General features: G+C 41.9%; 1 protein-coding gene across 1 annotated transcript in view; it reads right to left on the bottom strand.

The window, feature by feature from the left end:
- Positions 1–4,734: 4,734 nt before the first annotated feature.
- The window catches only part of LOC118103543 (plexin-A2), a 74,768-nt gene continuing 67,494 nt past the window's right edge, over positions 4,735–12,008 (bottom strand). The window contains exons 27-32 of the mRNA XM_035150616.2: positions 11,523–11,619; positions 10,760–10,959; positions 10,404–10,573; positions 9,777–9,989; positions 8,433–8,583; positions 4,735–6,974 (exon numbers count right to left, since the gene is read on the bottom strand). Of these exons, the coding sequence (XP_035006507.2) occupies positions 6,879–6,974; positions 8,433–8,583; positions 9,777–9,989; positions 10,404–10,573; positions 10,760–10,959; positions 11,523–11,619 (927 nt within the window). The 3' untranslated portion in view covers positions 4,735–6,878. The remainder of the gene's footprint in view (positions 6,975–8,432; positions 8,584–9,776; positions 9,990–10,403; positions 10,574–10,759; positions 10,960–11,522; positions 11,620–12,008) is intronic.

Below are 12,008 nucleotides of genomic sequence, written 5' to 3'. Positions count from 1 at the left end.
GTAATGAGTTCAGTATCTAATGAAGCACAGTGGCTTTTCCTAATGGGTTTATTTAAAATGCAAAAAGTCATTGCACTATTCATGAAAATATAAGATCGTAGGCCAAGATATTCTCTACGCACTCTACGGTAATTATGTCGGGTCAGTAGATTATTGTTAGCGTGGAAATCTGTTGATTTACATGTATGGTTTTCTCCACTGCCTTTGAGAAACTCTTCAGAATTAATAATCAGGTGGGTAGATGTAGTTTGAAAATGGCTCAAGTACCTAAAAGCCCTTGAAACATCTCAACAATCAGGTAACAGCCTTTATATATAAAATGTACCCGCATTTGTAATAAATAGAATTTGCTCCATATGGCCCTGAACCCCTTCGCTTACATTGTAATCTGTTTTATTCAGATTTATTTTTATTTGGTGTGTATTAAGTTATATATATATATTTATTTTTATAGTTTTTTAAAAATATATTTTCCTATTGTATCTCAAGTTAAAAGTGAGTTTATAAAAAAAAAACATATATGTTGCAGTAGCAGCAGTGTTTATCTTCTCTGAGAGCAAGATTTCACCAGCAGAGGATTATGTGTAAGAGCCCCAGGACGAGTTGGGAACAGGAAGTTGTAAAACAGTGACTCTCCAATGTGACGCTCCTTTGTGGGAAGAGAATTTCTTTGCCACACTTTTTTTTTAATTGACAACATAGCTTCAGAGATTCATGCTTCTGAGAAAAGAAACACGCAACCAATTCTCTCTGTTAAATTAACAGTGTTTTTAATGTCCTCGTTTAATTGCGGTTCCCTAATTTCATTGTGGTTAATTTATTTGAACAAACGCATGAGGACACACACAGTCACATAAACACTGACGCGCTCTGATGTGCAGTTTATGGAGCTTTTTGGAAATGGAAGGTGTAATTTCCCACAAAGTTCACAGATTGGCTCTGTGGGAAGGAGCATGTCTTAAAATGAATCCATGAGTGCAGGGGAGAGTGGAGGGGAGGTGGGGGAGGAGGGGCGGCGGGAGGAGATCTCATTTCAAACTGCAGCAAATGGTGACCGTTACCTCTGTGGGCCGGGCCGAGCAAGGTCTGTGCCTTTAGGCGGGAAGGAGGAGGCAAAAAAAGGAAGTGCTGGACGAATGAAGTCACTTGTTCCTAAAACAAAATGTGCATCAGTGGCGTGTCCCTGTGTGGGTTCTCTTCACGGTGTCAGGATGTAGTGGGGGTGTCATGACCCCTTGGATTGCTGCATAGCCCCTGCAGATGTTACACACACACACACACACACACACACACACACACAGCCCCTGAGTGAGGCTGCTGAGCTGAAACAGACACTTCTTGTCTTTGACACAGGCTTAACCCTTTGCCCTCGTCACATTTTCACAGTCTCTCATGATCTTCTGCTCTCGTCTCAGACTGTGGTCAATCTGGTGTAAACAGCTAATTAATGAGTGATTGAATAATAGTCGCTCTGTCTCTGTCGACCAGCTTCCGTCAGCCTGTGATCATAACTTTAACCACAAGATGGCACTGCTAGACTTCGGTGCTTTCCAGATCAACCTACTGGACACTTGCTTCTCCAGTAGATCATGAAAACCATAATTTATTGATTTATACTGAACATTCGGTTGGAATTGAAATCAGTGACCATGTCGTTGCTAGTGGACAAATCACTGCAGTTAATTAGTGATATAAAATGCCGTCATGGAGGGGCTCATTCAATAAATTGTGAAATAAGTTGTAGCTGTTAGAGACTGAGCTGTGGCCATTCAGGGTTTGGTCAAAACGGTCATCAGGTATTTTTTTTGGCAGCTGTTTTTGGCAGGAACAAATAAATCATTCCCTGTTTAATTGTGTGCGCTCTGATAATCCACGATGCATCAGATGAAAGCAGCAGACGATTGATGCCTGCAGACCTCAACAGACTCAAACCTGCGTTCCAGCTGTGCTAAAAATAATTTAAAGCTTCATTGTGCAGTAATGGGCGTGTCCATTGTAGACAGGAACTCCAGTATGACACATCTGTGTCCGTATGTCAGTGGTCACTGGATTTCCCCCCCAGATGAAAATAACCACAACCCATAAAAAGAAGGAATTTAGTCCAAAGAAGGAAATGTATGTTTTTACTGTGTGTGCGGATTGCAAGTCACGCAATCCTGCACAACAACATACAAGCTTCAAAAATACATGACCACTGACTGTAGCCAACACTTCTTCAGCAGACACCAACAATTACAGACCATTATTATAAGCTTTAGTCAGGTAGTGTTGGATAAAGGGCTCCAGTATTGAATAGGCTTCTTTGCCTATAGGTAATACTGGTAACAGGTTTTTTCCTTAATGTGTAAAAGTGACCTGCAGCATACAAAGACTGACTGCAGGACTCGGTCTACATAACCCTGAACAGTAGAATTCAGTTCAGTTTTGTGTGTATCGCACAAAATCACAACAGACCATAGACCTTGAAACCCAACAGCTCCTACAACGAGCAAGCACTGGCAAATGTGGAAAGAAAAAACTCCCTCAAGCAGAGTCAGTCTCGTTGTGGGCGGTCGTCTGCCTCGACCGGTTGGGGTGAGCGGACGCGCTGTTGTCTCGATCAAGTCCCAGCCGCTTCTCCTGCAGAGCACTGGTAACCTGTTCATTTATAGTTTATTAATGTTGGACATATCGCTTGTCCAAATCGCACCACATTCCACACTGCGTTTCCTTAGGCTCTTACCAATACACACGCCAAGTGTGAAGCCGATAAGACGAGTGGCTCTCGAGATATGTGAGTCACAGACAGATGACATATTTCTGGAATTAGATTAGTAGATGAATGAAACCAGTGAATATTGAGTCCGAACATATTCAACTGAGAATTGTTTTTGAAAAATAGGACATTTTCCATAATACATGATTATTAATGTATAATAAACTTCTAATAATCTTTATTTAATCCATGCAACGATATGATTTAAATCATCTAATGCCACGCCCACTGTGAGCGGAGCTACCGTGCAGCGGAGCTCTGTCCATTGACTATTAACACAAATTCTGCTGGTTTGCTCGAGGTACACAGAAAATCTAAGGCATTTCCCATTTGTCCTCCATTCCACAGTCAGAGCTACACTTTGAATTATTCCTCCAGATCTGCAGTCTGGTCAGTTTCTGAATCAGCTATTCTGGCCAGCCGAGAGTCTGTTATACCTGGCAGCGCTCGCCCAGTGATTTCTCAAATTAAGCGTTGCCCTTTTATTTTCACCGTACACGCCACATATATAATGTAGTTACATCGATAATAGGTCGGAGCAGAATGAAATATTATGACAACTGTCAGGGACTGATAGAAGAATAATGGGTTTCTAATGGCTGTAGCAGATCCATAAACCTGTCCGGTACCATCCAACCACACAGTCTATCAAGAAGATATCCTGCGGCTCGCTCAGCTGTCAGTGGAGCAGGTTTGAGTCCTAATGGTCGTCCTCAGTGTGAATGAGAGTGAGTGTGTGTGTGTGTGAGAGAGAGAGAGAAGTAAGTGAGGGTGAATTGCCGGCTGCTGAGTGTTTCACTCTGACAAGCAAAGAGAGGAGCGAGTGAAGACGAGGGGTTAGAGTCTGGCAGGTGTACAGAGGACCCTTCGATACGCTGATGACACCCCCACCTGGATCTGACAGGTATGGGTTGGGAGGCCGGGGCTGTGTTCATGCAGCCCTCCGTCCTCCGTCCTCCTCCCCCTCCTCCCCTCTGCTCTGCCTGCCCAGAGCCCCGAGGGGTAAACATGAATAATATATTCTTGCTCCTTATGGCAAGTGCTCAGGAGCCCCTATATGCTGCTCACATGCCAAACCGAATACTGTCACAGTATGACGGCAGAGCGCAGCCCCGCTCTCCAGTCTGAGGGGCTGCTCGCCACATGGGGCTGTGTTTTGTTTGGTTTTGTATGAAATTCAAAGGCGTTTAGTCATTTTCTCCGGGATGTTTCTCTGCACTTTCATAAGCTTTGTGTTTCCCCGAGACAACGTGTGATTTGGTTTGTTGTGCAATTGTAAAAATCTGTTTTCAATAATATGATAGCAAGAAATACATGTTCCCCGACTTCCTGTGAGGAGGACATGACACTTATTACATCTGCCAAGGAGGTTTTGTTTTTGTCTTTGTTTGTCTATTGTCGTGACTTCATTTACATCTGTATCTAAAATAATGATTAATAATCGTAATGCACACATGCATTTGTGCAGGGGGACAAACGTTATGTTAGTATCTAAGTGAAATAGCTGAACAACGCAACGTGTCCCTGGGATCTCATGTCTGACATTATCTTGCCTTTAGTGCTTTCTCATGAAAACTCAATAACAGTTTAACAATTAAATTACCATGCAAGTGGTCCTCTAACATAATTACAATGGATTATCCAGTTACGTGTGGCAGAGTTCAGATCGGCTGGAAATCAACGTGACCTCTAATGGCAGCAGCTGTTTGTCTGCGAAATATAGAACAGAAACTTAGAGCTCATATATAATGAATCGTATATTGATTCTTGGGACAAGCAGGTGTGTTTATGTCGTGGTATAAAATGCAGCAATATAAAACGTATGAATTCAGTAATGTTAACACCAGATATCACATAAAAGTGTTCTTTCAATATCAATAAAGCATTTTGATGACACAATATTTAATCTAACAGGGTTTAAAGTTAAGATTTATTACAATTACTACGATAAATTCAGAAGAAACGAAACCACACAGAAATCATTTTCATCAGCTGCGCATTTAATGTATAACAACAGTACAAAGTGAAGTTTTTGCTTGCAAAATAGTAGTTGTTTTTTTATGTACAGTATTTATACAATAATATATAGCTTAAAAAAACATTACAGTTTATTGCACAACACAGTTATAAATTATCATTATTATCGAACCACACATGGAACAGATGAGTTCTCTGTCACATATTTCAACACTTAACAGGAAATGTATTTATTATCTATTTTATTTTATCTTTTAGATTAACATGAATCAAGGTCCTGTGGGGGGAACGTTAACCCCACTGATACTGAAATGGTACAAAAAGAAGCTCTTCAGAATTAATTTGACAGACGATCGCAGTGACTCTTTATGGGACAGTTAAACGGCGGCGAGTGCAGAGAGAGATGCTCGTCTCTCATCGTCACAGCTAAAACTAAAACCTTGAGTGAGCGAGAAACCTCGGACGGACTTTTTTCCCTCATGATAATTATTTTTAAAGGTTAGATATGGCACTCTATAAATACAGCAGCAAGGAGACAACAGGCAGTCAGGTCACATATACACAGAATGCCAAATGAAAAACGTGTGAATCGTATGAAACATGGAAATAGTCGGGTTTGTAAAGCGAAGACATCACGGTGAAGCATCGGACATTTAATGAATACACCTTACAAAGACCAGCTGCTGATCCACACACATGGACACACATCATTAATCACGTATCCACTGTGTGTACAGAATATAAGGAACACCTGCTTTAGAAGATCCAACATCTCCAGGGTTCGACATTTCTCCTTCCCGTGATTAATTTCCAGGTTCCGTTCAAAGTGGATTTATCAGGGAAATCAACGAGGCATCAAAGTCTTCATCTGACTTAATCTGAGCAGATTACTCCACAGGAGCAGCAGGTGTTCTCCATATCTCGTACACTTGGTGCATTTCAAGTATCATGCTCAATGTAAACAATGACTGATGAAACGCGGAGGGCGCTGGCGGCCCGGGTCAGGGCTAATCTGATCCTGGATCAGGCTCAAGAGCATCATTAATCATGCTCGCTGCTACAGTTCGATTTGGTCTCCACTTATCTTTGAATGGCTGAATTAGTGGACTCTAGATCATCACTGTACAAAATTCCCTATCTTAAATGGGATCTTTTTTCCGTACTATTAATAGCGTCTACGGGAGAGTTTAACATGAATGAAACATGAGAAGTATTTGGCACAGAAAGCCGGGATGTGGATCTGGAAATATATCTACATACTGACTGTGTATTTCAAATTTTAAACACAACAATATTTGGCGTTGGATTATTAAAGCATCACCTTGTCTATGACAAACTTTGTATTTACTGTTCTGACCCTCGCAGAAAAACAAAACAAAAAAACAAAATAAAACAGTGATTTTCAAGTAGGTGAACGAGAAGTAATGATGCCACGGTCTTTAGTTTTTCAAGCCTTTACAAGGCAACAGGAAAAGGCTTAACAACACAAAGTTACACATCTCTGCTCCCATTGGCTCCCATCAGCGAGGTCGCTCCAGGCCTGTGATATGTACCTCGAGCGAGCGTCCTTCATCTTCCACGTATAAAAAGTACTCTGTGTCTCGTCGTGTCCCGTCCCATTAAGTCGGCTCCTGTCTCTGCTGAGCCCATCCAGTGACTTTTCAAGTTGAGTCTTTCTTTATTAAGTGCTGTTTTATGACATTTAGTATAAGCACCGACTACAAAGACAAAGCGTTACCCAGCGGAAAAGAGAATTGGCAGAAAATTGAGCAACAACGACGGCCGAAATCCTCTTTCTTCTCCTCTCCCTCTGTATATAGGAGCTTTTTTTTTTTTTTTAGAAGCTGAACGTTTGCCTGCTGGAGTTTTTCTTCTGAAAAAACGATGACACTGTCGTGCTTTGGGACAATCTGCTGTTTGATGTGTGCTGGGGTTTGTGTATGTACAGTTGCATGTGTGTGTTTGAATGTGTATGTAGTGTTTGGTTATACAGTAGGTCCATAGTAGTATACATGAGTGTGTGTTTGTGTGTGTGCATAATGTCCACATATGTTGGTGATTGGTTTATAAATCCTCCGTTACCATGTGTGTGTGTGTAGTGTGTACATAGTGTATATGATTGTGTGTGTCTGTGTGTGTATGGGTCTCAGCTCTCCATAGACATGGCTGAGATGATCTGCTCCAGTTTATACGCCAACTTCTGCTTCTGGGCCTGTTCATCCTGCTCCAGTGCCTCAATGATCTAAAACACACAAACGCACATACACACAAACACACACAAAAAGAGAAACACACACATGAGCACAAATATGACGAGGCGTATTATTGGTCAGCTATAGGAATCATATATAAGTACTCACATATAGATTATAAATCAAACTGATGTACAAAACCAACAGCTGCCGCTCGTTGTTTATTTTTCTGAGGAAATGCATTTTATTGTGCTGCACATTTTTACTGCGTCAGATCAAAATTTTGATTGAAAATGATCTTTGCAGATTCATTTAAATTAACTGTGCATTCATATTCTCTCTTTATCGAGTTGTGAGGTCATTGTTGGGATTTCAGTGTGTTCATGGGGCTTTAAAGTCAGAATGTGGAAAAGACCCGGACGCCGTGAACCAAATGTGTTGCATTCATGTGCTCTAACACTTTGACACCTTTTTCCAACATCAGCGTAGTAACGAAGAGCAGAGGGAAAGGATCAGGTGTGACGGGCACATCAATAATGTAAACTGCAGGCACCTACTCAAGTCTGTATTTGTAAGAGAGGTGTAAGGTTTCGAGAGGCGGATGAACAGTTTGCAAGTGACGAAAGTAACACTAGAAATGTCACATTAGAAGCTATTATTTAGAGCTGATTGTAAAAATTACATGAATTGACTTTTCAGATTTCTTTCCGACACCACAACAATCCTCACTGATCTGTTTGACGAGAAGTTGAAATATGTAATTTAAAAAAAAAACAGTATCTGTTTGAACACATCGGGATTTGTGAAGGGCATTTTCTGACATTTTAATTATCAAAAACCATTAATCATTGATCAGTCTACACATTGATTAACATTGAAAGTTGTAATTAGTTTCAGCCCAATCTTTAAACCTGCAGTAATTGATACTTTCTTGCTCAGTGTAACAAGCTGGCATTACTAAATTAATGACTTATAGTTGTTGTGGTGAACTTTCTAACAGACAGTTGCCTACCAACCCATCCAACACACAGAGCAACACCAGTAACCTGACTAATTTAAGTCAAATCCACTTTTAGCTCGACCTCCACCAGCTAACAAATATCTGTCTCTCATACTATATACGTTCACCCGCCGGTGGAGAACTTTCCCGAGCTTTTCCCTGAAACCAGCCGCTTGCTGTGGACGGATGACGCCATGACGCTAACGATACTCTGAGAGTGAACCAGAGCGGTGAAGTTGTGAGCTGTGAACCCAAAGCAACGAGAGCAAAGTGATTAAAATGCACCGAGCTGTGGGGAACTGCAGAGCTGAGCGACGATTCTCAGTGGGTTCACCACTACAAGGGACACGTTTACATTAAACTTACATTACAGCCATTTGAATTATTGTTAGTATAGAAATATTGATGATAGCTGCTTTGAAATGAAAAGAAGCAGACTCCAGTCACCGCAGCAGAACCCCCTCTGCAGCACATTGCCATGATACACTGTGTTGACTCGGGCGCTCACCTCTTGGCTGTACTTGCTGACGTAAGCGTAGATCTCGTGGAGGGCACTGAGCACGTTGAACTCACTGGAGTGAAGGCGAGCCTGCTCAGCCAGATAGGCATTCATATCCTGATCACTGATGGCAGGCAGGCGGTTGATGTCAGCGTAGTACCTGAGCGGAGACACACACACACACACACACACACACGGTCAGTGTCAAGGACACAGTCGTGCATGCCAGAGCTTTTCTCTTCACTTGGATTCTGTCCACTCTTGTGAAAAGTCAGAGATCATCCAGCGTTAAAGGCGTCTGTAAATCTGAGGAGTTTTGGCAGGAAGATGAGGAAATGTTTCACTCACAGGTTCAGTCATTTAGTAATAGTTCAAGTGGCTTTAAAGCAAACCTGCACAATGATTTGTATAGACCAACACACAGACTTGTATCGCTACAGGATTTTTATGACGTATTAAGCCGTTTTCAGACATGAACTCGGGAAAATCTCTGCACGATGGGGTCCAGACTTTCTGGATTTTGTTTCACATATGAAGAAAGCAGCAGGAGTTTGTCCAGTCAGACGCGTCAGTTCTTATCCCCAAAAGCTGTCGAATCTCGATGTCTTTCCAAGTTCACATGTTCGTCGGCTTCTCCTTTTTCATCCTGAGATATTTGTATTATTTTAGCTTTTTCCATTTTGCATCTGTCGCGCGTTAGAAACATCATCAACACGCCCACTGGCTGAAGGTGAATCCTCGGGAGAATCTCCTGCTGTGTTCTCACATGTGCTCACCAAGACATTATCCAGAGATTTTACTCGGGGCGGGGGGGCTGGTCAGAGAAATGTCTCTATAGCAACTCACTCTGACATTCTCTTGTCCAGCATCCAGTTCAGTGCATGTCTGAAAGCAGCTATACTTGTTCTGTTCTGTTCTAACCCTATTTTGTTCATGATAACTTGCATCAAATCCAATCATGACTTGGATTCATAACATATTTGCAAAAATTGCATTAGATGGAAGATATTGTGCACCAAACCAAGCACTCATAAGCTGAAGCAACTCCATTGCACTAAATGACAACTGTGTGAGACACAAAAGAACCATGGCAACGCAAATGATCAAACAAAAAGAACAACATGATTCAAAATGGAACTATGGTGATGGAAGGTGACAGTAAACAACAAGTCTTTTCTGGCGTAGTGCATGAATTGAATAGTGAGATCAACTCAGAGATGAAACTATCAAGGTGACAAAAAACTCTACAGTGCAACACCGAACCTGACAACCTCTAATAGTCACAACTTGATTAAAGAGATAGTTCTTAGGGACAAAATTATGATTTTTATTTAAACACACACATATACGCACCTTTCTACCCAGCTCTTGTAATGCGGTATGTCCTTGGCGTAGAGTAGCTTGGTGGACGGGGAGTCTTTCCCCAGACGGTGTTCAGACGTTGAGCAAGAGTCCATAAAGGTTTGTGCCACCACAGAGAGACAGGCGTCCGTGATGCTGTTTTTGTGGATGTCAAACACAAACTGAGGATTCTTGATCACGTTCACCCAGAACCGAAGTGGCAGGCTGCAGCAGATATTGAGGAAAAAGGGCAGAGAGGAATATTTTAGACATTGCAAATAGGAAATCGTTTCATTAGTTTGCTTATTTCATTCACTCAGGTATGAGAACAAGCTGTGGATGGCTTTGAAAAGATTTCATTTAGAGCTTTAAAATCTAGAGTGGTAAAGATTAGCTGAAATAACATGAAACCAGAGAATAAGATAGAATAAAATGTACTGTCAAATAATAAAATTATCATTATGAAATAGCATAAAGAGGAATCCAGTAAGTTGATATTTAAGATGCGGCTTTTAGAGGAAGACACATATCTGATCAAATTCTACAAAAAATAAACTTCTATTGCAAACTAAAAATGAGAAGCTGCCTCGTGTTCTCAGCAGAGAAATGAGCTGCAGCACTTTGAGGAATCCTTCTCACCAGTTGCTCTTCCACGTGTGGCGAACATCCATGTCATGGATGCCGTGTCTGTCAGCCTGCTCATCCAGAAAGTCAAACATGTATTTGATTGCGAGCGGCAGGGCGGTGCCTCGACACACTGTGCTGAACAGGGTCTCAAACAGGTCGTCCACAAACTTCTGCAGAGTGCCCTGTAGTAAGAAACAGCAACAGAAGTAAGGACTCATAGTTCTCCTGCTCTTTCCATGAACGTCCTGCAGCTGTGATGTGCAGACACCTACAATTTCTGCAAAAATCACAGTTAAAAAATCCCCAAATGAGAAATTTGCACCATTTATTTCAACACGTGCTGTTGTCTTCCTTATTCCACATTGTACCTTTGTTGCGAGCAGCCTCGTCAGGTAGATCTCAGACACCATCTTGCTGCCGCGTTCGCCCTCTTTCTGGTCGCCGTGGTCGTGGTTCTTGACCAAGTGCCAAACTTTGACGCCGCTCTCCATGTCAGGGGTCAGCATGGGCACGCGGGAGTGGGGGCTGTCGGGACTGGTCGGGGTGGAGCGGAAGGGCACGTCCACACCTAGATGGTCAAATTTGAGATATAATAGAAACAGAATGAGGACTTGCTCAAACAGAGAGAAACTGTCTCAGTATTCTACAGATGTGCAGGTTGGATGTGTGTGTTCACTATTTCACTGGTTGTCATAGAAATGTCACCGTGTGTCTTTTTTCCTGCTCCTCCTGTGTGATATCAAATATGTGTCATCGTCTTCACTTGGGTCATCAATCACCTGAACCTCATGTGGGCTGCAGTTTCATAGGCGTGGTTTATATTACACACCGAATCAGCCGGGGGGTGAAATGTATGTGAATCCAACGTGATAAGACTGTATTTAATGTCCCTTACAGAACATAAACACACACACTTCAGAGGGAAATATTTCAGATGGCACATGTTTGAAGGAAGGTGCAGTAACCTGAGGCTTCAGACAGAATTTGTTGATGTTGCATCTCTTTGTCTAACGTGCGACTCTGTGATGTGATGTGCTTTACAGCAGACTGATGAGTGGCAGCAGCAGATGGTGCAGCTCTCCTGTGTGTCGGATGAATATTAAACATTTGTATTTCTTAAACAGAACTGACCGTATCTGCTGATGCTGCGTGGGAAGCTGGCTGAGGAGGGAATGTTGAAAGAAGACATCTGTTTGGGCACCAAGGCCACTACGCAGCGCTCAGACACCTGAGGAGACAAAGGTAAAGCCTGTCCATGATTTATTTTTATAAATTCCTAGCTTGAGGCTCATGGGCAAAATTAATCATGGCTGGAATAAAAAAAAAAATAGCTATGCATTGAAATCCAAGGACCCCAAAATTATGATTCAGAGGCTTTGAATGTCCGCCGTGGGCAGTTGAGTCTAAAGACTTTACAATAAAGTTATTAAGGATCAAGTTCAAGTAAAGACGTTCTGTAAAAATGAATCATGACAGTACAACATGGATCACAACAGCTTCAACTACATTATAGGACCAAACCTAATGAGATTTTGTCAGTGGAAAAGGCAGAAATCTTCTTGGCTACAGTATAATTCAGCTGGGTGACTAATGCCTCATGCAGTCGGAGTGTAGGAA

This window comes from Hippoglossus stenolepis, chromosome 3 (genome assembly GCF_022539355.2).
Source record: "Hippoglossus stenolepis isolate QCI-W04-F060 chromosome 3, HSTE1.2, whole genome shotgun sequence".
Taxonomy (NCBI): Eukaryota; Metazoa; Chordata; class Actinopteri; order Pleuronectiformes; family Pleuronectidae; genus Hippoglossus; species Hippoglossus stenolepis.
This window is presented reverse-complemented; position numbering and strand designations above follow the sequence as displayed.